Source organism: Rosa chinensis, chromosome 6, assembly GCF_002994745.2.
Source record: "Rosa chinensis cultivar Old Blush chromosome 6, RchiOBHm-V2, whole genome shotgun sequence".
NCBI lineage: Eukaryota > Viridiplantae > Streptophyta > Magnoliopsida > Rosales > Rosaceae > Rosa > Rosa chinensis.
Window position 1 is genome coordinate 52,432,643 of NC_037093.1, and position 23,769 is coordinate 52,456,411.

The following is a 23,769-nucleotide window of genomic DNA, read 5'->3' on the forward strand; positions in this document are numbered from 1 at the left end:
CCAATCATCCATATAAGCAAGTACGGCCAATACCCCAACTTCCACACATTGCATCCGAAAATTGAGATGGAACTGTTGGTGATAATTGATGCACAAAACAAAAAGACAAAAAAAGAAGACCATCAACAATACAAGTAACCACTTATTATTATTAGTATATTGAATAAACTAATGGTACAGAAACATAAACCGAGCCCAGAATCGACTGATATAGTCGAGTTTATATAAGTTCTGCATTCCATGGCTCGCTAGTCTTATAAGGTAAAAACTTTGATGAGGTACAATCATGGCAATGACCATTTTCCAACAACAACAACATGCCGCACTATGCAAGAGGGGGAGCATGGGCAAGTGGTTCTGTAGGGATTCATTTGTCCCCACTAGCCCTGCATTACGCTGTAGATGGTGATTGCAACACATACTCATAAGAAAAACGGCCGATATCCTGATGGAAACAAAGATTGAAGCCGCTTAGGAGTTTGAAATCTTTCGAGAATACCCGAGCACCATCACAAAATCCTTTGCAGAGGAACCAATGGATGCTGGAATTCTTTGTGTAGGTGATGCGGTTTGTAGCCACAAGTCAACCAAATTATACATCTCCAATGTTGGGGTCACTGGTTGTCCCATGCATTTGATCTCAACCTGCAAGAATTATCAATTGAATGGTGGTTACCAGAAGGAAATATTTCTAACAAATTCACTAGACCCAAGGGCTTTAAGATTTACAAACTAGCAACTGTAATGAGTGCCAGACCAGTTAATGATGAAATTCCCACGGCCCTTCCACAAAAGAAAAGATAAAAATTTGCTTACCTCAGTTTCACTACTGAGATCTAGCTTCCTCATTAGGTACTTCTGGATAAATGAGACAGGCACACTTCCATCTCTGTAACAAATGAACCAAATATGGTATATAAGACTTTAAACATCAAAGAAATTCTTTCCCCATTAAAAAAAAAAAAAATTCATTCTCCCATATTGACATGCTTAGAAAAAGAGAGAAGTTATCTGTGATGAGCTTTTGACACTCCCTAACCATGTACTCCATTTAGTAAAAATGAACCTAATGTGTCGACAGAATTTATGCATAACGCTGCAAAAACAAACACTTAAGAATATTTGATGAATTGCGCATCTCAGAAATGCATTAAAGACAAAGAGAACTCACTTTATTCTTAAATAACTTGTAGGAATCTGAGGCAAGGATTCTTCTCCTTCCCTGAAACCAATAATTATAAAGATAAATAAATGACCAAAAGAAAAAGAACTTATCAAGCAATGCTTTAAACAACCCAAATAGAGTTAAGAAAAGTTGAATCTCACTGTTCTTCAGAAGCTACTAGGGAGAACCAAATTGGTCCAACTCTTCTTTCAAGTTTTCCACCGGCTGCATCCAAAACAGCTTGGGGTGTAACGCTTGATTCTCCTACAGCTTCCCTCTTTTGGCGAGCCCTACGCAACTTTTTAGGTTTTATTGTTTCAGGAGAGGGAGGATGAGTGCTATTCTTTTCATCCTCAACTTTTGATTTTTGTTTGTTTTCTTTATTCTTGAATTTACGAACTTGAGTTTCATTGGGAATGACAGCCGCTTCTACTCTTTCAGACCCTTGTGAATTGGGTTTCAGAGACTTGGTCCGATTTGCAACTTCCACCAAACAATTTAGAGGTTTCCAAAGGTCTAGCTTCCCATCCCATGATTCAGCACCATTCTCAGATTCTTTATTGGATACAGGTTCGCTGGGTTCGGCAGAAAACGAACTCTGTACCAATCAAATTAAAAAAGATAAAAAACATTGGCATATTTAACCAAAAGGTATGCTTTCTTTTTAAGCTTGTGGGAAACAAAAACTTATCGGCATTCTAGAAAATGCATATGGGGAAAAGCATACTTACCGGCCTGGCATTTTGACCAGACTTATCTGAGGCCTCCAGGGAGCTTTGGCTCTCTGCATGATCTTCCCCAGATCCGTCCTCTTTATTAACGGACCTCTCAACCACAAAACTGGATCCTTGTAAAGTAGAAGCCTTTCTTGCAACAGCTTTAGTTCTCCTTCCAGTCATGGTCGCCTGGGTTGATGACACTCTGGGAGTACTGACCACCAATGACGAGAGTGATCTCTCCTTTCTTCTAGCCGGCAGTGCTGAAGGCATAGTTTCAGGTGCATTCACCTTTCTTCTTTTGAAAGGGAAAATCTTGGCCCTTACATCTTGCATATTGTGGTCTGGCCTGATATGCAAAGTCAATATATCATGAATTCATGATTTATATATATACGAACAAAAATCTCAAGATTACTCTAAAATTTGGTTTATTGCTGATTACAAATTATTGTTGAATTACATGTGTACAAGGATTGAAGAATTACAAGATGTCCAGAGACCATCAACAACTAAATCATCAAATGATTGCATATGCAGCCACGTGTAACCGAACAGAAGCTCATAAAGAATTAGGAAAAATGTCACCTTTAGTACCATATTCTTCTTTTGTTCGGGTTTTACTATTTCCATAAACCCCGATTTCACCTAAACATATTGAATAGCTTTGTCATCATCTCCCAGAATAAACCCAATATCCAGATGATAGTCCTTTCTCAGTGATATGAGAAGGTTATACTAGTAACGGCATACACAACTAAGAAAGAAACTGAACAATTACAGTTAGAGAATTACAAGATCTCCAGAAACCATCAACAGCTAATTCAAGCACATTTGTATGATTGCATATGCAGCCACGTGTAACACGAACAGAAGCTCATAGAGAATTAGGAAACTTTACATATTTAATACCATCTTCTACATATATCATCAATGAATTTACTATATTCATCAACCCCAATTTCACCTAATGGAACCTTCTCCCACAATAACCTCATATCCTAATGATGCCTTTTTAATAATTTGCGAAGGCTAATGCTAATGTCTTAAACATGACATGCTGACAGAAACGGAAAATTTGACATTAAACTTGCAAAAAAGGATCTAAAAAAAAAAAAGAGAAGCAAGGAAACTAGTTTTCCAAACGTGCATCAACGTTACAATCCACACGACAACTTATTTTGCTTAATGTAGAAAGTTGATCAGTTCATCGACAAGCCGGGGTCATATGGTAATGGCATAAAGCATGTCGTGCTGACTAAAAAGGAATATTCAACTCGAAAATATATCAAATATATCAAAGAACACCAATTTTTCCAAATGATGCATCAACATTGCATATCTTTCTCAGTTCAACAGTAAAGAAAGAATAACAACCTTAATTTCTCCAAGGGAACACAACCCAGATCGGTCTTGCATATTGGGCAGTACTCTATTTCCTCTTCCGTGATCTTGTCATATATGCACTTCCTGCAAACTGAAGAAGTTTTGAGTGATAAATCCATTGGTCATGAGAATTCAAGGGGTATAATACTTTTCAGCAAAATTGTTTTGCAATATGCATGAGAATATCCATGCAATCAAAGAAGCAAAATTCCTTAATCATGCCAAAGAGGCCAGCTAAAGTAACAGGGAACTTGGGCAGTCATACAAATTATGAACATCGTTATACACCTGCAAACACCAACAGACAAGAACTGGCAAGAATACAGCAGCTATGTGTTTATTATTCATCATATGAACCTATATAAAAGCAATGCTACTTACATAGGCCACTGCAAGCAGAGGCCTCTAGAACTTTCAAATTATATCACTTTTAAGACAATTAAATTTAACGCCACCATGTATAACAATGTGACAAGAAATGAAGCAAAATCCACCCAACAGAGATGTTCAGAGTTCAAAGCCACAAAGCATGAAAATTCAAAAAAAAAAAATACCCACATCCCAAAACCAGCAAGACCAGTCAAACCAAGCCAAAACCCAGATGAGAAAGAATCAACCCAGATTTCTGAAAACGTCAAGAAACCAAAGCAATCACAGCAAAAGACTCCAAATTCCAAAGAATCAAAAGGCAAACCAGCAGAAAGAGACCAAGAGAGACATAACCATCCATTGACAAGAGCTAAAAGAGACCACTGACACGTATGAAGACATTCAGATATGGTGGTGGCCTCTCTGAACAGCTTATCGCAGAGCGGGCAGGTCATGCATGCTGTAATCGTCTCCCTCTTGACTTTCACCACCTGATTCGACATCTCCAAAACTCACCTCTCTTGAAATTATCAATCAATTCACACACTGCATGTTGACGCACACATGAAACCTTACGTCCACTTGTATGTTTCCACCTGCATTAGACCCCAACAAAACACAAACGCCGAGATTAAACACAGCACAGGTAAACAAACAGAACCGCATATCAAGTCATCAAAACAATGGATTACATACACACATATCTCTCCTCAGTCGTCGGTGAAGACAGAGAGAAAGAGCGTTGTTGGGAGGTGAGATTGCGAGATGGGTTTGTGGGATTTATAGGGATTTGACGTGGGTTTCGATGGAATTGAACAAAAGGGTCTCGAGGGGGATTGGTGATCTGAATCGAGAGAGGCTCTCAAGTCTCACCCTCATAAAAGAGCATGAACCAAATGAGTTTTCTTCCTTGTTTTTTTTTTTGTTTTTTTTTGTTTCTTCCTTCTTTTTCTTTATACGAATTTTATTTTCGAGGAAATGAGGGGAGTCAGGCTAACGTGCGCCGGGGGTGCGCACCGGGTTTCGTGAATCCGACGGCGAGTCATGCGGAAGTGGACAATGGGGGGGGGTTTAAATAAAGCTTTAAACGTGGAGCATGCGGTCACATCTTGCTACATCAAACTCAGTCCAGTTCAGACCCAACGAAAAAAGAAACTTGTGCTTCCGACCACCTCTTTTTTACCTTTTGTTTTTACTTTTTCTTTTCAACATAGACCTTTCGTTTTTACTCTGCCACCCTCTCAGATTTCTTTTTGTCTTTCTTACTGGAAAGCTTTAAGGGAAGAGAGTAGGGAATGGAGTTCGAAGTTTGATCTCAGATGGAGTAGTAAATAACATCTTCAATGTTATTGGTAAGAGTATTTGATAAGACGGTTGTATCACGGTAACATGTCCAGCTCTCCAATCAAGGATTAGGATTAAGCAGTTCCCTGCCACATGGCCTCTCTCTAAAATTTCATCAAATGCACTTGAAATTAAACAATTAAAAAGAAAGTACCTATTTAGGAATTTTCAGACAAACAAAACTCCACAATTTAATTAAGAAAAAGAATCCTCCATAACTTAGTACACCTAACTTGAGAAGGTGAAAATGAATCTATCAATCCGTACTTGAATGACCAAGTCAACAAGAAAGACCGGCCGGTTTCTTTGCAATCCCATAAAAAATTATGGTCATGCCCAAATCGTTTTTAAAAATTATGGTCATGCCTAAATCGTTTTTAAGGTGCAAATGCAATTAGTTTAGCCCCCACCAGCAGACAAATCTTAATTTGTATTCAATGACTGATTACTCACAACATTGGAAAGATATGTACTGTAATTCCACCAGTAACATGATTTTAATTCATAGAGAAACCCAGTGACAGTGATGACACATGAAACTATGTTTAGTCTGTTTAAGTGGTTTTTTTTTTGTTGGAGAATGAGTCTTTTTAAGTGTTAAGTACAAGTAAATCAGTGAACCATATAATCATGTTCATGCCTATATTTGGATACAAGATATTAAATGATGATGATGATACAGCAAGCTCCACTACGTTTTGCCTCCCCAGCTGATTATACGGTATGAGTATCAGGATCCAACAAGACCTTTGTGCCGAGCATACGAAACTATAAACAAGAAAATCGATGCGCCAACTAATCCTGTTGTAATCACCACCTAATTTATGTTGAAGGGCAAAACACAGAGTTAGTTTAGCAAATATGTTGATTCTCTGTATCCCATTCTGGGCTATTTTTCCACCGAAATGGTAAATAAATAATGATGATGATGTGGTTGTACACTGTACATACCCATTTGAATACGTGCTCATGATTTTCGTTCCATGTGTATTTGATGTTCATGCCAAATATTGCAGCCACCAAAGAATATATAGACACACAAACAGTTCCAGAACTCAGAAACAGCTCTAGCTGCATGTGACAGAGAACTTATTATGTTAATTATCAAAAGGGATATGTACTGATCATAAAATACAGGCAGAGTTTCTAAATCCATCCTAAAAGACATTACCTGAATTAGCTGATTCCGATGATTGTCAAGCTGCAACAAAAACGCATTAGATCAGTCATGTCAGTCTTAAAAGGTTCTACATAGCTCAGAAGAAGCTAGTGTGGAATTAGTGTATTGAAATCTTAATATCATGTTTCCAAATCAATACCTGGATGTTAATGTAATCCTCTGTGTCATCAATGTATTCACGCAGCTGGTAAGAAGAAATGGAATCACAATTTTTATCTTGTATAAATCAGATATTAGCATGCTGAAACAGCAGTTCTAGTGTATACCGTGGTCAATTTATTCAACGTGCCTTCAATTTGCATAAAGTAGGCCTGCAAAGTAGATAACAAGATTCAACTTAGACCTCATCTTTGGCTTAACTAACAAGAGTACAAGACCTAAGAAAATTATAACCTCGAGCAACATCTCAAGCTCCTCCACGTCATTCTCCTCCTGAACTGTTGTTACACTTGCCCTGCTGGCTCTGGAAACTTTAGAGCCTATGGTTATAGTAGGAGAGGCGAGAGACCAATTTGGAGCCCCAGAGTCACTCACAGGTGAAGTCCCAACCAACTTTCTTGATAAGTAAAGGTCGGCCATGTCATCGTCATCGTCAAGTAGCTGTTCGAGTTCATCCCTTACCTACATCCAGTACTCCGCTTAGGAATCAAGCGTATATATATGTAAATTTAAACTTATATGCTATACCAGTGATTTTACACTGTTGGTAAGGACTACAACAACATAACATTAAGGGAATTGATTAGAGAATTAAATCATCAACAAATCCGTGCATAACTCCATACAGATTAACCACAGTAAGGAGCAATTTCAACTATAGTCAAAGTACATCGAACAACATTAATCACTAGTTCATATAGGGAGAGTCAATAAGCATATATCAAATCAAGTTGACATGAAGCCATTCGAGCAAGAGCACACAATCCCAGCTGGGACATAAGATGAATGACTCAAACTTACCTTTTGAACCCGATTTGTCAACCTGGTCATTGCACTCTTCAGCTTACGCACCCGATCCAAATTACGACTGCTGATCTGCAATCAACTTTAACTTTTTGAACAAAAGAGAGGAATCTACAAAACTTTTCCCTCCATCAATGTATGACAATATATTGTTCGATGTAGTTATGAGGTTTATGGAACACGGTTATATAATCAAGACATTTCATTCTGTAAATAAACAGAGTCAGGGTAAATGGATAAAACAGAAACATGAAAATTTTTGCTAAGCAAGGCTTTTACCTTGGAGGTAAGCTCATCTAAAGCAGGATAAGCATCACTCTCTAGTTCTCTTGTGCAAGCATCAAGAGAAGTACAAATAGCTTCTAGTGCAACTTCTAATGCCCGGAATTCAAATGGAAAATCTAATGACCACGAAGCACCATATACATATTTAGTAAGAGAACAATCAAGAGAACAATCATAGACTACAAACGTGAAACGCAGATACCAAACTTGAATAATGCTCAAACTAGAATCATGAAAATTGAACTTAAACTTCGTCCTCAGCAATATTGTCATTTTTAATTCCTACTTTCTAAGTAACATAATCCAACAAAGGAGAAGCATATAGTCAGATTCACACCATCATCTTCACTGGTTTCAACATCTTTTTGTAACCCGGAGTCTTCTTCTTCTCCTGGGCCATTGAAATTGGCACTTGTCGGAGGCAAACGTCTTTGAAGTTCCTCAACAATAGGCAGCACATTATCATCAAATGGGTCCCTAAGCAATACCTACAAGTTATGACTAAACTTTTAGCCTTGTGCTATCTTTAGTGGAATAACACCCTCTTTCACATTCAACCTTCTAGAACAACCAAGGACAAAACTAATCAAAACAGTACTAAAGTTTAAACACTCACCTCCTCCGCTGTGATTATTGCTTTGATGTGCTGAAAACCAAAAGAAACGCAGCTTTTAGTGAAAAAAACAATGAAAATGGATCAAACTTGTGAGATTGAATTAGAAACTGACCTCCAAATTGAGAACAATGACTTTCTCTCTGCCCAAAATTGTGGAAGGATAGGATAGCAATGGATCAAGAAGCCGAAGATCTCGAGCGTGAATGTTAACTCGGCGCATAATAGCATACTTGTCCAAATCCAAAACGGTTCCTTGGCCATCTTGGTCCAATGAAATCCAGCTCCTTAAAGCTGCAGTCTTCTTGTTAGCTTGAGCTTGAGTCTCCAAATTAACTAGGGACCCATCTCGAGCCATTTCCAAAGCAATCATCTTTGAATGGAAACAGAGCCAGTTCAACTTCAGGTGAAGTTTCTCTAAACTAAGCAACTACCTGGGTTGCGTGCGGGTGTTTGATTATTGAATTGGAGAAGCTAATGGAGAAGAATTCATGGGTTTGGGAAACTGGAATTGGTGGAGACACAGGTTATGGAAGGAGCGGTAACAATGGTGAAAAAATCTCAGTTCTAGTTGTTCAATTATTATAGAAAGATAGAAAATTTTGCATGGCTGGGTAGCACTGGCTGCTAGTGGTGGTGTCAAAAGAGTGCAACTAGATTATAGGCGGACAAATGTTTGAAAAGGATGTTGTCGATCTTTTCGGAGGTTTTGCCAGGTACCTCTTCTTCCATTTAATCTTTAAATTTTTTCACCGGCCAGCTACGTTTTCCTTTCGGGTTAAATGCAACAAATATTTAACTTTCCGAAAATGTTACAGTATATGGTCAGTTCATGCTATTTTCTACCCTCTTCATCAGTTCTAACAATTTACGCTGGCAAAGAAAGTTTAGATTTATGTAAAGTTCTAACATTTTATGTTGGCGCTGTAGAACTATTTTCAATCTAAACGAGCATGCGAAGCGCAATGTGCTCAGTTAGACACAATACACATGTGCATCCTTTAGTTATACTCTACTTATTAGATTTGGTGATGCTCAATTTCATATTCAAGAAAATAGAGTGCAACTTGTTTGAATTATTTGTTCCCAGGGTGAAGTTAGAGCCTAAAGGAGGCCTTGCCTACCGTGCAGCGAAACAATGAGTTGATAGAGTCCCAATTTTTAAAAGTTGCAAAGAAATGGAGTTGAAGAGATGAACTATTTACCTTAAGAAAAGTAGGCATGTACAGGAATGCAATAAGCACGACAATTTTGCCACAGATTCGGACTGATCGAGATTTATTGTCCTGGGAGGTATTCAATTTCCACATATGATCCTACCTAGGATGAGTCTGGGAATGTTTCAGTTTGCATCCAAGAGGCTAATTTTTTTTATAGAAAGCTTAACGTGCCCTTAAGGACCCCAGACAATAAATTCATTCTTAATTAGTTTTATTAGGAAGGGAAATAGAGCAATTTTTCATAAACTGAGATCGATTATAGGAGCCATTAGAGATAAAATTTGATCGATCAGAGGTTTTACTCAATTAAGTTGGTCAACTTTCCAGACAATCATGTACAACCCCACCGTGAATCCCAAATCAGATGGAAGTTCGTGGCACTTTCCAAACTTTCGACCACTCAATATTGGTACTTGTATAGATTAGATTAGAAACAACAAGTGAATTGTTCAAAAGGTCACTAATTACCTTTAAGTAATTCAAAATTTTATTACTCCTAATTTAAGTAATTAATGTAAAAGTATTGTCACCTCTCACTTGGATACACCATCCAAAATGGGAAAAAAATGCAAACAGTACCTGACATTTGGCCCATTAGTAACTTTAGTATCTGACAAAAAAAAAATATCACTTTAGTACCTGAAGTTCGGACCCCGACCCAACTCTAGTACCTGGAGACAGGTGGTATATATTGAAGGGTAATTTTGTCCTTTCATATTTAATTCATTATATATATATATATATATATATATTTTTTTTTTTTAATCTAACCAAATGTATTCCCATTTCGGGTGAAACTACAATGTTCAATCCATATTAAACATCAACAACATCCGAACCCAGAACAGAGCATAAAAAGAAAAACATCAACAATATTACATCAAGCGTAGCACTAAAAACAATCACAAAATCAAGCACATCCAAAATGATCAATTGAATAGAAAGCTTGATGAGATGAGATCAGACGCTGCTGTGATTTTGATTTTGAGAAGATGAGGGGGGATCGTGGTCGTGGTCGTGGTCGTGGTGATCATCGTCGTCATCGGTATCGTCTTCGTCAAAGGGCTTATCCTTGTGGAATATGCAGCACTTTTTGGAGCTCTTCTTCTGCATAAACTCGTTGTCGACGATTCCCTCCTTCCAGTTGACTTCTTCCGATTCAGCCGCAAAACCAACGGCGAAGATGTGGATCCCGACGAAGATGACGCGTCTGGATTCTCAAGGGTGATCGTGGTGGTCACGCTCGCGCTAGTCGTCGGTGGGGCTCTGCCGCCGCCGTCGCTCATGCTTGCTTCAATCCAGGCAGCCCCGTGCCTCCTCCTCTCCAGCCCCACCCTCCTTGCAGCAGCCCCTGTCGCGAAGCCCCACAACCGGCCAGACCAGCACATCAGGCCGAGCGCTGCCTAACCTCACCCAGTTGCCCGCCATGCCCAGTCACTGCCCAGCCTCACCCAATCGCCCTCCGCGCTATTGCCCCCGCATCAGTAGCCCCGCGTCTCGCGCTTGCCAACCAGCCCCACGTAGCAAGCCTGTAGGCTGCAGCCTGCCCACCAACGCCCACCCTCGATCTAACATGCAGCCTGCCCACCCTCGATCTACCAGCAGGTGAAGGAAGAAGAAGAGAGAAAAGAAAAAAGGAAGAAGAGAGAGAGAGAGAAAAAAAAAGGGTGACCCGGCCCAGGAAGAAGAAGAAGATGAAGAGCTTGAGGAAGAAGAAGAAATTTAGTAAAAGGACGAAAATACCCTCAAAGTTTGACAGTTGACTAACGCCGTAACGGCCAACAGTGTTTTAGGTACTAAAGTTGGGTCGGGGTTTGAACTTCAGGTACTAAAGTGATATTTTTTTTTTTTGTCAGGTACTAAAGTTACTAATGGGCCAAAGGTCAGGTACTGTTTGCATCTTTTTCCCTAATATTAATGTTTTCAAAATTGGGAATAGAAGAATTTTAGCCAGCTGACATGTATATGCTCCCAAATTGACTTGAAGAAGTAGTAGTTTTGATTAAAATTTACAAAACAGAAAAGTTGAAGGCAGGAGAGGAGGGAAACGGCGTCGTTGGGGACTTTTTGGTCTTTTCAACGACTCCTCTGAAGTCTCAACTCGTCAAATATAAAGGGAACGGCCCAACCGCCCCTCCCTCTGTATGTAGGGTTTCTTGTCCCCAAAATAAAATCTTTTTAGGGTTTTCTGAAACAGTGGAGTGAAGCACAAATCTGCGATTAGGATGGAGGTGAAGGGTGTCCCGTATTTGTACCTGATGTCGAACGAAAGATTATATCGTCTGGAAATTGGCAAGTTCCGTCAAGTTGCAAATAAGTTCCCAGACTGGCGTCGTCCGGCACCGATTGAGTTCGAGAAGGTCGAGTTTTTGGGTGAAGACGGTCAAGTCGTTAGTGAGGTTCCTGATTCAATGCAACATCATGCCGACCACCGCAGCAACCGCCTATTTTTGGTGGGGGGTTTTCATTCCGATGGTACCCCCAATAGAATGGTTTACCTTCTTCAACCGGACTCAGACTATCCATGCGCCAGGCGCATAATAGAATCTACAGGATTCTTGGCCTCTGGAGCCTTCTCTGCCAACACCGGTGGGACTGTTGCGGTGCTCCAACTTGATGATGATGATGATGGTAACTTTTATCTTCTCGACACAACGCAAAAGCTTGATCCCTCGTTATCAGGAGGGAAATTAGATATCGCACCTCCTATCTCCGCTACCAGAGATGAGGGCTTTTGTTTCCAGCGTTATTCTATTTTAGATAATTGTTGGGAGAATTTACCTGAACCCCCTCAATGTGGTCTGCTATCGGGGTGGGCTAGATGGGGCCATAAGTTGCACATCAGCACTTGTGGACGATCACACATGTTTGATTTCCGTAGAGGTGTGTGGAGGGATGGATTGCCAGGAAATTTTGGAGCTGCGGTTGTGTATAAGAATTTTTTTATTGGCTTTAGATCTCCTCAGAGTATAGTTGCCTCTTATATGGATTCACGTGAAATGCCCCAATTTCGACTTAATGACCTGTACAAGCTGGAAGACATATTTGGTCGATGGACGGGGGTGCATGTGGATGACATTTATATGGGGTTATGTAGGGATGGAGATGACGACCTTCTTTGGTTAGCTTATTCAGTTGTTGGCAGCGAAGCTCCAATAAATTGCCATGTTCGTTTCGTACTGTTTAGAATGCTCATTCAAGATGATCGGTTTGGTGTCCCAACTCTGTCTTTAGTTCATGAGGCCGCTGAATACCTTGACTTGGAGGATGTATGGTTATGTACTGCTTTTGTATGGAACACTACTGATCAAGACCAGCCAACCACTAGGAAAAGAAGCAGACGACTCGACTAAGTTCAAAGGGAAGAGGTACATCCAAATCTTCTCAACTTCAATATTTAACCACCAAGCATATGGACTTTTTTACATATTTGGCAAGTATACATGTAGTTGGTTAATCACACCAAGATTTACTACATTTTAATGTGTGTGCTTTCTATCTCACGTGTGCATAAAAAATTCAGGGATATTGCTAGTCGGTTGCTGTTCTTATAACGCTTGGATTTGTAATATTCAGACAAGAATTGATTCAAATAGAAAAAGTAAGAGTCTATAATATGATTGCAGAATTACATTAGTTAAGAGTTTGTAATCTGAAGGAGTACAAGATTTACCAGCATTGGCCCGTGACGTCTTGGCTTTCTCTGGCGAGTTTTATTTTTTTTACAGAATTAGACTTGGGATAAGATAAAAGTTTTATGCGACATTGTAATCAGAATTTATGGGGCTTTTCCATCTACCTGTTAGATCTTTGTGATAACCTTTTGTTTTGTTTCTGGAAGATGGATGGTACCTTAGTTTGGATAGAGATGCTGTTGACATTTATCTGAGGTCTTTTATTGAGCTCATGTTTTCTCATTTGGTTTTTCATCTGCACAATGCGAGGAGAGGTCATATTTTTGTGCTGTTGAAGTTGCCTTTTTAAGAGGTGGGAGATCCTAGCATGGAGTCTTGCTCTATTGAGTGGAAGGCATCATTATTTTGTAAAGGAAATAAGGTTATAGTCTTGTGGGGTTGTACTTTGTTAGCTGTCATGTGGGTACTTGGTTGGAAAAAGTTGGGAGGATTCTTTGATATTATGAGAGCTACATGGAGCTTTGGATAGATTTAGCTTGTCCTGTATCGGTAGATTTCATAGGCCACATCCTTTTGTGCTAGAAGGGATGTTGTCATACTAGGTTACTCATTAGAGTGTTTTTATTTGTAACGAACTATTGCATTTTGTTTAGCTTTCTGGTTTCTGTTGTGGAAGTATTGTCCAGTTTTATTATATCATTCAATCTTGTAATTCAGGCTCAAAAATATGAATGATTATGCTGAAAGACAGACTTGGGATTGATTTCTATAGTTCTGGTTATTTTGATTATATGGTAATGTTTTACTCACTGAGCCTCTCTTCAGCCATATCTTCGGAAGCCTTGAAATGCTTTTCTTCATACTCGGAATGTTTCTCAACAGATTTACTATAGTCTATGGGAAGCAGTAATGTCTTCTTCATTACTGCCTCTTCTCCGCCTGTTGATTCCCATGTTTTGCTTATCTAAATCTGTGTTTTAAGTCTTAACTGAAATTTTTAGAACTGCTTGGAACTGCAAGGTGGTGGTCATCTCAGAAAGATCATCTATTATTTTATATTTGACCTCTCCCGCGTCAAATTTGCAAGTTTGTCTTCTATGCTTTGGCGCCGCAAAACCTTCTAATCCGCTAGAATGGATCCTTATGCAAGGCACGAACGATCAAGAAATACCAGAACTCCAGATAAACAAAATGTTTAGGGAATCACTTCAAGTTATGCCACAATCCCACCCATTTCAGAATTTCAAATTGGGTATGGAAACACTCGGCAAATGTCTAATTCCACCATACTTAAAGCGCCAGAGGATAATAAACCATGCATTCCAAACCAGTCAAATTAACCTAAACTAGCGATTGTACCCGCGCTTTGCTGCGGGATTTGTTGTTACTAATAATTTATAATAATGACATATACTAATGAAAAGGACTTCACTCTTGATCAAAGTGAAAAAATAAAAGATAAAGTTTCATCTCTCTAAAATTGTTTGAGTTTGCATTATTGCAATTTACCGTAACATTCGATCAAAGCATTCTATCACAATATCAAGTATTGCAGGGAGCAGGGAATGCTACAGTAAATGAATAGAAATGTTGTAGCAACTGCCCCAAGAGCCAAGTAAACAAATTTCCGAGACTATAATCTTCAAGTCTGCACCTTTCCGTACCAATTTTTAAGAAAAATTCCAGATCTACCAATGATAACCGAAAAAAATAAATTGAGCCTAGTTTGAAACTCTTGAGGAGAAAATTTGAACTTCTTTTTTGACAGAGAACGTATAGAAACTGAGATATGTCAATTAATATATACATACATTAAATATTAAACTTTATACTTCCATTTATAGACCAAAGCCCTCAATCAATCTTCTCTCCAATATACACACAGAATACCAACCTTGGAACACAATCCTTAAACTTCCAAACCTCTGCCTCTAGGAGTTTTAAAAACCTGGTCTTCACGGCTTCTTGAATATATGCAACTTTTGAGCTCCAACTACACAAAGAACAGCAAATCAAATTTTCAATAACAAAGACATAAAGAAAAAAGAAACAGCAACAACAATTCTAAACAAAATAAACCAAATATACAAAAATCAGAACTCTTTTACTCAACACATTCTTCTGTTGTTTTTAAAGAAGGCACACTTAATCAAACTACACCCAAGAAGCCATCCATTGAAAAACATCATGCAGCCGTTTTTTCAAAACATGTATGATAGAAAAGAAAAACAAACAAATATTCACACAAAGAATAGAAACATCTGAGAACTTCCTCCCCAAATCCCCCCCTTAATAAGTTTTTGTTAAGTTAGAACTTCAGCTACTTGCGACAACAACAATGAAAAAGAAAAAAAGAAAAAACAAAAAAAAGGCAGCTAATCATACGCAGAAAATAGTGGTACCTTTTGTATATAATAATGCATAAGCTGCAAGAATACTAAATGCATATATTCTTTTGTAATTGACTATATCCAGTTTATGCATATACTAATGCATCAGGTGATATGAGTATGCTTTAAAAATATAATCAAGAGGCATTAAATTTAGGGATAGCTAAAGTTAGAGAGACTGCAAGGGCTGGATGATCATACAAGAGCCATTTAATCCAAAAACCAACATAATCAAATCCAATAGCTTCTCTGAAGTAAAGTAATCACTATAAACAGCAAAAGAATACAGATTCAAAAATGTAATCAACCACCTTTGAAGAAGTCGTACAACCACATTTATAGTAAATTCAATAAGATGCAATGGGTATGGAAAAGCATAATTGGGTGAAAGGAAACTTGAGTAAATAATTTGTGAATCTATTTGCCTAGTGTCATAATTGAGTCAAAGAAATCTGCATTCCATAACTCAGGACAAAGGCTGATGCACTCTGGACAAATATGGTTATCAAAGAAAAGGACATTAATCTTATCTAGGCCAAAAGTTAGTATCAATTTCAGCCTTATCACACAAAAAGAGTCAAGCTAGTAAAAGTTGCACCCCTTCCTGCAACCCTATGCTGAAGTAAACTGCAAGGAATTCTTAAGTCATAAAAACCTTGATCTTCTACTTCAAGGGAAAGATGGGGGAAACCGCATTGACCAAAAAAAAAAAAAAAGGAAAAAAAAAAAAACTCATATAACGCAGAAAAAACTGCTAGATTTCTGTCAATAATGCATTAAATTTATTCTGAGACCACTACATGCAGAAAAGTAGATCATCTCATCTCATTTCAAGCAGAACGGTAGATCCTAAGTAGACCACTTTCAAGAAAGCAGTATATCATCTCATCTCATTTCAACAATTACCAATAACAGACTATCTCATCTCATTAACAAAAAATTTAGAAACTCAATTAACAGTTAACATTAACAATAATAGTAGATCATCTCATATCAATTCACATTAATTTAGAAATACAATGTTAAAAATACAACAATCAAATGCCTATATTTAATCTTTTATCAATACTCTTCCCACTGTGAACAATATGGTTTACTTCTAATCTAAACTAACTTCAGAGTAAACCATCAATTTCATGTTCAAAACAAAAAGTGCTAATTGCTAAATAACCAATATAAACACAACGGGGAAGAGTAATCTAGCTGCTAGAACTTCTGCTATGGATTGTCATATAAATCTTGTGGGAAGATAGGTTGATACAGAGGAGCAGAGTGTAACTTTGGTGTTATTTGATTTGAATAATGACACTGAAAAATGGGTGTTTAGTATTTTTTTTATTGTTGTTTGAAGTAATAAAACAGTATGACGCAGTCCAAATGCCAAGTCCTTTAAGCCGTCCAATTTACGACTGTCAGTCAGAAACTTCTTTGGGTTTTTGTTTATAGTTCTTTGGATAAGTAAAGTTGTACGCCTGATTCCGACTTTGAATATTCTGGTATATGAGCCTTAGCAAATGAATCTAGAGCTCTTATGGGCAATAAGACATTACTTTAGTCTATTGCCTTTATTGATGAAGCCATTCGATTAATGTCATACAACCAAGTTTTTACACAAATTGATGCAAGACCAGAAGTTCTTTTATCTCTAAGTTTTTTGTAACATAACTAATTCCCAGCTCCTGGTCTTCCATATTAATTATTAACAAACATGACTCATACGAAGAATGATATGGCATTTAAATGTTCATAGCAAAGAAGAAGAAGGAGGAGGATATGGCATTTAAATGTTCATAGCAAACCTCTATCTGCAATCAAATGCCTCAGAAGAACCAAACTTTCGAATCAAATAGTGGACACCCAAAACCTAATCGAACCAATCAACCCCCCACTCTCTGTCAATTCAGCTTAGAAATCAAAGAAGCCGATCAAATTAAACATACCCAGAACAAAAGTTCAGAGTGATCAGATTTTTCAGAAAAGCCCAAGAATTGGAAAGTTTGCTTCTGCTGAAAATAAAAAAGATAAGAAATTTATGTGAACTGGAAAAAGGAAGGGAGTGAAGCAATTGACCTGAAAACTGAGGGAGAGATGAATTGGGCGTCGCTGTGTGACTGAGCAGCTAACGACGCGAGCAGGGACCTGAGATCTTCAAGCTCAGTATGAGTGAAAGCTCTACAATCAGTTCGAGATCAAAGTTAATTTGTGTGTGAGATTGGTTAAGGGGCTGTATGGATATAGTTGGAGGGAGAGAGAGCGAGAGGAACCTGGAGAGGTGAGCGAAAATGGAGCAACCTCGAGAGTTTTCCGAAGAGTTCAAGGGGAGAGCAGAGAGAAAAGTCAACAAAAGAGTAAAAATGAAGGGAAAACAGAAGGGCAAAACCGTCACTCCACTTTGTGCACAGTAATGAACAGTGATGAACAGCAAACCGGGCAACTGAGCTTTAGTATATTGTAAATTTGTAGAATGCGAGTGTAACGAAAAACAGAAATGACGTTCTCAATCTCTGCATAATGGATTTCTTTGTTTTTGTAGTTTGTACAATGCAAGAGAAAAATAAATTGACAGAAATGACATTCTCAATCTCGGCATGATGAATTTTGCCGGTGGTCTCATTTCTCAGACTCTTTTGGTGTTATTATTCTTCAATCCTCAACAACAGACGGTTGAAGCCGCAACCAAAATGACCCAACAAATTTCAAATGAAAATCTACCAAAAAAGAACAGTCAAAACCAACCTTTAACTTTTTAATCATCCCATTGTAGTGACCTTGCTTCCATTCCACCACTGGTGCCAGTAACACTGCCAGGTTTCAAGATTACAACTAATTTGATGCAGAAAATCTTTTTACCAAAACACAAAAAAAAAAAAAAAAAAAATTAATAATAACACCAAGCGTGATAAAGACATCATCTGTTGACAGATCGGCGTGTAACCTCATCAAGTTCACTGATATTCCGAACTGCAAAAGGAATAGCCTTCCCCAAGGCATGAATAGCGCCTTGGAGAATAGCTTTCAAAAATGTTTGATGTTAAGTTCACAAATAGCACCATTTCCGGATTTTAATGACCAATGAGAGCTGAGAACTCAAATTCTTTATTGGAGAGGGCGAGAGGAGTAAGGAGGAGTCCCATGAAAAAAGACCTCGCCAATGGATGGGGAAAAAAGAGAGGAAGTTTAAGTTTTTTTCAAGACAAAAAAGGAATTCTGAGTTGAAAAAGGAAAGGCAATCAACCATTTATGCGGAATTAAAAGAAGCAAAAGAATGTAAAATAAAATAAATGAAAAATGCATTATGAGATCCAAAATGGAAGTTAGGAGAACAAATTTACAACAACCACTTAATTGTTCAAGAAAAATATTCTGTTCAATAGCTCAATAATTACTTCTAGGCTAGAACTTTTATCCTTGGTTTAACAAGTTTAGAATAACCAGATTTACATTACCCACACAATCATGCACCAGAATCGCTGGTCCATCTCAGAGTAAAGATAGTCTCAACGCTGCATACACTCTAGAAACATGACATGATTTATTTGTTTACATTAACAAAAATATAACTACGTAGCATTATACTGATTTCCACTGCAAATGATAATATGTGAACATATGTCAAGGATATGTATGACCTAATCCCATGGATACAAATCCAAAGCTCCGGAATATACACGCAGACAAACACCTGCAAGATTTATACACCAGCAAAATCAGTTATAAAGACAATAACGTATCTAGATGTTGTTTAATGTCACTAGTACCGTAAGAATAACAGCAACACAGAACTATGGAAGTTTTGCTGACAAGAATTCATTTAAGAGAACGATACTGGAAAACATCAAAAATCACCTTTCCAGTACCACCCAAGTTACACAATCTGTCCATTACATGCATTACAGTAATACATGAACAGATTGGAGAATGTCTGATGAGGAAGCCCATGTTCTTTCAAATACCATAGAAATGCAAGGACCAGCAATAGAACGTCTTCACATGTAATATAGAATTACAATTTTGTCAAAATGATTCATAAAGTTGTACCAAGGAACCAATAAAAACCACAGTATCATGAGAAGGAAAAAGAAAGAAAGGAAAATAAAAACAAACAAACATCTACTTTCTACTTTTCCTATAGTTCTTAACTCTGATTTCACTGTGTTGTGAAGAATCTAAGTAACTTTTAGCACAAAAATCTTAATTATAAAAGTAGGAAAGCAATGTATTTGTACCTTAGGTAGACCAAACGAGAGCAAAAATATTGTAAGACCATAGACCACCTTGACACATTCCTATCCTGTTTGTTCATACACCAGTACAACTGCATCCATAAATTTGCCCATGGCAGTAGTAACAGATAGGACATATTCTTTTGTGTTGGCCTACAGAGATCAGTCAAATGACCATGGACACCCTGAAACAGCTCCTTACGAGTCTTGACCAAGTGAGACAACTTGGATTCCCTCTCATTCTCATAACTGTCAGCTTTCAGCATAATTGCTTTTCTATTTCATCAGTTTTTGACTTCATATTTTTCACTTTCTGTATATACTGCATAAAATGAATATATTCCATATATATTGAAACATGTGCTCTCTATATCAGTTGCAAGTTCCGACCAAAATTTTTTCTCCCCAAAATGCAATTAGCCAGATAAAAAAAAGGGGAAAAAAGAAAACAACACTTTGCTAGACTCATAGCAACATACTTGATGCAGAGGCAATTAGTTTCTATGAAATGCCATATAAGGCATAATTTACTCTTCAGCACATATGCATGAGAAGTAGGTACCTGAAAAAGACTCAAGTAAGAAGCTATGCTCTTGAGCATCCCACTCACAAATGCATCGCCAGCACCAGTTGTATTAACCGGTTTAACTTTAATACCAGCAAAACGACCCCTGAAATTCTGAGAGAATTTTGGTTTATGTCAACATGATTGTAAAAAACTAACTAGATGTAAAGTAGGTGGAAGACAGGCAATCTAGTATGCACCGTTCCAAAATTAGTGAGTTCTTTTTCCAAGAGAGACATCAGATACTGAAAATAGAATAGAAAAGAAACATGACAGACGTACTTGAGTTGTAATATCTGCAACCCTCTGATCCTTCAGTTACTATCAGAAGTTTAAGATTAGGATGAAAAAGCTTTGTTAACACCATATTATCATCATAAGGATCATCACCACCAGCCAGGACAGTTATTTCATCCTCACTTATCTGCAAGTTTGTAATAAAAAAAAATAAAAAATAAAAAATAAAAAATTGATGAAAACTAAAGACAAATATAAAGATAGTATTTCTGCACCTATCCAAGAGCTATTGAGTGATAACTTCCGCACATGAATTTTGTATTTTCAGACGTCTTACCTTGATAATATCTGCTAGATCCCATATGCTCGATCACTATTTCTTTGCTTGCAGCCTCTGCTGATGGCCACAATGGCAGTCGCAAATTCGGATCATAAGAAAGGATGCAACCGGACTTCTTGGCCGTGTTCATCGCAGCTAAATGAGTTAACCTGCATGATTCATCAATCAAACGAACTGAACCATAATTGAAAGTTTTTGCCTGCAAACAATATTCTCTGGATCAGTTTCAGTCAAATGAGTAGGTTTTTTATCTTGATGGAAGGTTACTCAAATAAAGATGAAAAAGATAGCACACTTGTTGAAGAAGACTTATCTCAAGTTCAGACTCATGTAAAATCAGATCAGCACTTGGATTACGGAAAAATAAGAATTTGCGCTCACCATCAGCCCTGAATGTAACAAATGCCAATGAAGTTCTTGCTTTGTGGTCAAATCGCAAAGCAGAGGTGTTGACATTGTTTTCTTTTAAAATAAGAGGCAACATCTTGCCAAATTCATCGTTACCTACCTGTATTGCAGGTACTTTTTATCTCGAGACAAGGAGCCACTAACATCAAAATATGAGTTTCATATAGAGAAATCACTTAGTTTTAAGATCATGCAAAGGCCGGAGCCACTAAAAGCCTCTAGGTTCCATATTAGATTGGAGAAAGCATCAGTTGGAAAACACACACACACACACACACAAATTCTGCAAATAAAGAAAAGGGTGTCACAGTCCAAAGCGATAGGATCTTACAGCGGTTCCAGTAACTGAGAAGTGTAAGGAAACATTGTTTGACTCACCTTTCTGGTTATTGTGAAATCGGGCACACAAGAAAAGGTGGGAGAAAGATGCATTTTTGGACCATCTAACACTGAAAAGTTCAATTTGTCGTAATTCTCAGATGCATCATACATGCAAGAAAATATCCTTCTCGATTATAGACTCCAGAAAGAAAATCAAAACCAAAGGACAAAGAGTAGAAGTCTCATACTGAAGAGGGCTGAAATATACTGAAATGAACCTTGCCTATAGAACCTGCTGAACCACGAAGTCTTGAGATGCCAAGACCCACATTAGCAGGAGCACCACTGGGAGCTTTTTTGAAAGCAGACGGCTTCAGTAAGTAAAACTCCAGCAAAAGTTGGCAAAGTCAATCAGCATTTTCCCAAAGCAAACAACCAGGGATTTGTTAGTTTCTAGCTCTGTATCTGATAAGGATTTAAATCTTAAGCCAAATCAAATTTATTGAGATCATCAAGAACTGCAGTCATATCAAGAACAGCAAAACGTCACAAAATTTCATATTTAGAGTACCAACTGGATATATGTTTTAAGCTAATTATTACCAATTAATAATATATTTCTTAGACCAAAAAAAATAAAACAATAATAATAATATATAACTAATGAGAGTTGGTTCAGTTGGCAAGGGCAGACTTGAGGTGTAAACCCACACAAGTTCGATCCCGCTACCAACAATCTCTTATTTGGTGGGCAATCTAGAAAATATCCTCGCATAATTCCATTAAAAAATTTAAAAAAATTAAACAAACTATTGGCAGCTATAAGATAAGGTGATAAACCATAAGCAGCCATTCCAAAAAATAAAAATCAAAACCACCCAGATACTCCAAGTGGGGGCTATGTTAGAATCAATTCCCTTTCTTCTTTTCCTGTTTATCCCTAACAGCCCACAACTTGGTAAAGCAAATTCTTCATTTACTGATCCCACAATTCCAAAGATAACATTCTTTACCAACTAGTCTCAATAGCGAAAATGTTCCCCTGGTCAACTGCTGATCAGGGATTGTGTGGTCACTCACCGTCCGATTTCAATCGGACGGTTGACAGCTCTCACCACAAATCTCATCACTTAGCTGTCAACCGTCCGATTGACCACACAATCCTTGGTCAGCAGCTGACCAGGGGAACAGGACTGGTCTCAATAGTTTCCTTAAGCATTTTCAAACACTTCAGAGGTCGACCATCAAACTCATGTGCTTAATAAAGCTAGTGAACCCATACGAAGCAACTGATCATGGAAAAACTTTTGAATGCAGTAAGATTCTGAACCACTACTTTTACTTGAAAGAATTGAATCCGTTATAAGTTGGTGCAGTAAACTTATAAAAATACGTAAAGAAAGATTCAGCACTGCAAAACAGGATTAAAAAAAAAAAAACACCCAAGACCAAAAAAAAGATCAAAGTAATTGGAACCTAACCCAGATTTTGCAAACACCAAAAATAAGCAGCATTAGTATACTTAGTGCTGATTGAAGAAATACATAATTCATGGAAGTAAGCAAGTACAAAGTAGATTAACAAAGTACAACCGTCTAGTTGTTTCAAGATCACTCAAAATGGCGGCTCTTGCAAGAAAACTCCTAAACCAGTCATCACTTCATAAAGGGCAATGTCATAGTCAGGATTGATATTGCTTATGCCCTCTTCAGCACTATCATCATCTATTCCATAAGGTTTGTGTATTTTAAAATTCCTCCCAAACAAAGCATATGAATAAGCATCATTTATGTTATAGGCTGCTGGGCTGTAGTTCCATACAACAAAAAATGGATCACCTGCTTCCATCACTCGAACACGGCTGACCTAATCAAAATTTGAATTCTAGAATACTTGTGGCAACATACGCCGTATCCTGTGATAAAGCCTTATTTCATGTCTTGACTTGCTTGTCCTGAGTTCCCTTGACTTCTCAAATGTTAATACCCTTTGCATCAATTTTTCACTCACTCCTTTCAACCAAATTGAATGACCAAGCCCATTCCTGATGTTGTTCTCCATCCTGATAGAATTAATGCTTTCCTGCTTCATTCGCGAACGTTCGCTAAAGTGCGTTCGCGAGATGAGGTCACCACAGAGAAAATTAAGTTCGCGAAGTAAGTTCATTGCGAATGATTGCTAAAATTGCGTTCGCGAGAATGACGTCACAGTGGGGAATAGTAAGAAACGAGTTCGCTGAGAAGTAATGTTCGCGAATAACAGTTCGCTGAATAACTAAGTCTATTCGCGAAGGTTGAGTCTGTTCGTTGTCGCAAAACATGCTACGGTGAAAGATATTTTGTATCTAAAGTACTTTTAATCTAGTTTAATATGCTTTTATTTTAGATATTTTGTAGGTTAATCTTGTAC

General features: G+C 37.8%; 3 protein-coding genes and 1 pseudogene across 8 annotated transcripts; 1 reads left to right on the forward strand and 3 right to left on the reverse strand.

The window, feature by feature from the left end:
- Positions 1 to 122: 122 nt before the first annotated feature.
- On the reverse strand, positions 123 to 21,321 carry LOC112172648 (E3 ubiquitin protein ligase DRIP2). Of its 3 annotated transcripts, none has more exons than XM_040509711.1 (8): positions 21,308 to 21,321; positions 4,025 to 4,232; positions 3,259 to 3,358; positions 1,897 to 2,230; positions 1,327 to 1,763; positions 1,172 to 1,222; positions 817 to 889; positions 123 to 645 (listed from the first exon to the last, which is right to left on the reverse strand). In XM_040509711.1, exons 2-8 carry the CDS (start codon positions 4,137 to 4,139, stop codon positions 472 to 474), a joined length of 1,284 nt encoding a protein of 427 aa, XP_040365645.1. In that variant the 5' UTR covers positions 4,140 to 4,232; positions 21,308 to 21,321; the 3' UTR covers positions 123 to 471. The 3 variants fall into 3 exon arrangements, with proteins under 3 accessions (XP_040365645.1, XP_024165842.1, XP_024165840.1); XM_024310074.2 differs by lacking the exon at positions 21,308 to 21,321 and adding an exon at positions 4,333 to 4,587 and having other exon boundaries at positions 4,153 to 4,232; XM_024310072.2 differs by lacking the exon at positions 21,308 to 21,321 and adding an exon at positions 4,333 to 4,587.
- LOC112172650 (magnesium transporter MRS2-I) lies at positions 5,553 to 8,706 on the reverse strand. The gene is made up of 11 exons (XM_024310076.2): positions 8,137 to 8,706; positions 8,025 to 8,054; positions 7,746 to 7,896; positions 7,403 to 7,524; positions 7,121 to 7,195; positions 6,554 to 6,781; positions 6,427 to 6,471; positions 6,300 to 6,344; positions 6,152 to 6,181; positions 5,932 to 6,051; positions 5,553 to 5,797 (listed from the first exon to the last, which is right to left on the reverse strand). Exons 1-11 carry the CDS (start codon positions 8,392 to 8,394, stop codon positions 5,711 to 5,713), a joined length of 1,191 nt encoding a protein of 396 aa, XP_024165844.1. The 5' UTR covers positions 8,395 to 8,706; the 3' UTR covers positions 5,553 to 5,710.
- LOC112172651 lies at positions 11,377 to 13,914 on the forward strand. 4 transcript variants are annotated; one of them, XM_024310080.2, is made up of 2 exons: positions 11,377 to 12,609; positions 13,897 to 13,914. In XM_024310080.2, exon 1 carries the CDS (start codon positions 11,467 to 11,469, stop codon positions 12,592 to 12,594), a length of 1,128 nt encoding a protein of 375 aa, XP_024165848.1. In that variant the 5' UTR covers positions 11,377 to 11,466; the 3' UTR covers positions 12,595 to 12,609; positions 13,897 to 13,914. The 4 variants fall into 4 exon arrangements, with proteins under 4 accessions (XP_024165848.1, XP_024165845.1, XP_024165847.1 ...); XM_024310077.2 differs by lacking the exon at positions 13,897 to 13,914 and adding an exon at positions 12,765 to 13,640; XM_024310079.2 differs by lacking the exon at positions 13,897 to 13,914 and adding an exon at positions 13,186 to 13,640.
- LOC112171544 lies at positions 18,599 to 23,451 on the reverse strand (annotated as a pseudogene).
- Between the last annotated feature and the right edge of the window lie 318 nt (positions 23,452 to 23,769).

Coding starts and splice junctions, on each gene's coding strand:
- LOC112172650 (XM_024310076.2), bottom strand. CDS start 8,394: ATGATTGCTTTGGAAATGGCTCGAGATGGGTCCCTAGTTAATTTGGAG. Junction 7,897..8,024: donor CAATAATCACAGCGGAGGAG/GTGAGTGTTTAA, acceptor CATAACTTGTAG/GTATTGCTTAGGGACCCATT. Junction 6,345..6,426: donor CGTTGAATAAATTGACCACG/GTATACACTAGA, acceptor TCTTCTTACCAG/CTGCGTGAATACATTGATGA.
- LOC112172651 (XM_024310080.2), top strand. CDS start 11,467: ATGGAGGTGAAGGGTGTCCCGTATTTGTACCTGATGTCGAACGAAAGA.
- LOC112172648 (XM_040509711.1), bottom strand. CDS start 4,139: ATGTCGAATCAGGTGGTGAAAGTCAAGAGGGAGACGATTACAGCATGC. Junction 890..1,171: donor ACAAGTTATTTAAGAATAAA/GTGAGTTCTCTT, acceptor CATTTGTTACAG/AGATGGAAGTGTGCCTGTCT. Junction 646..816: donor ATCTCAGTAGTGAAACTGAG/GTAAGCAAATTT, acceptor TAATTCTTGCAG/GTTGAGATCAAATGCATGGG.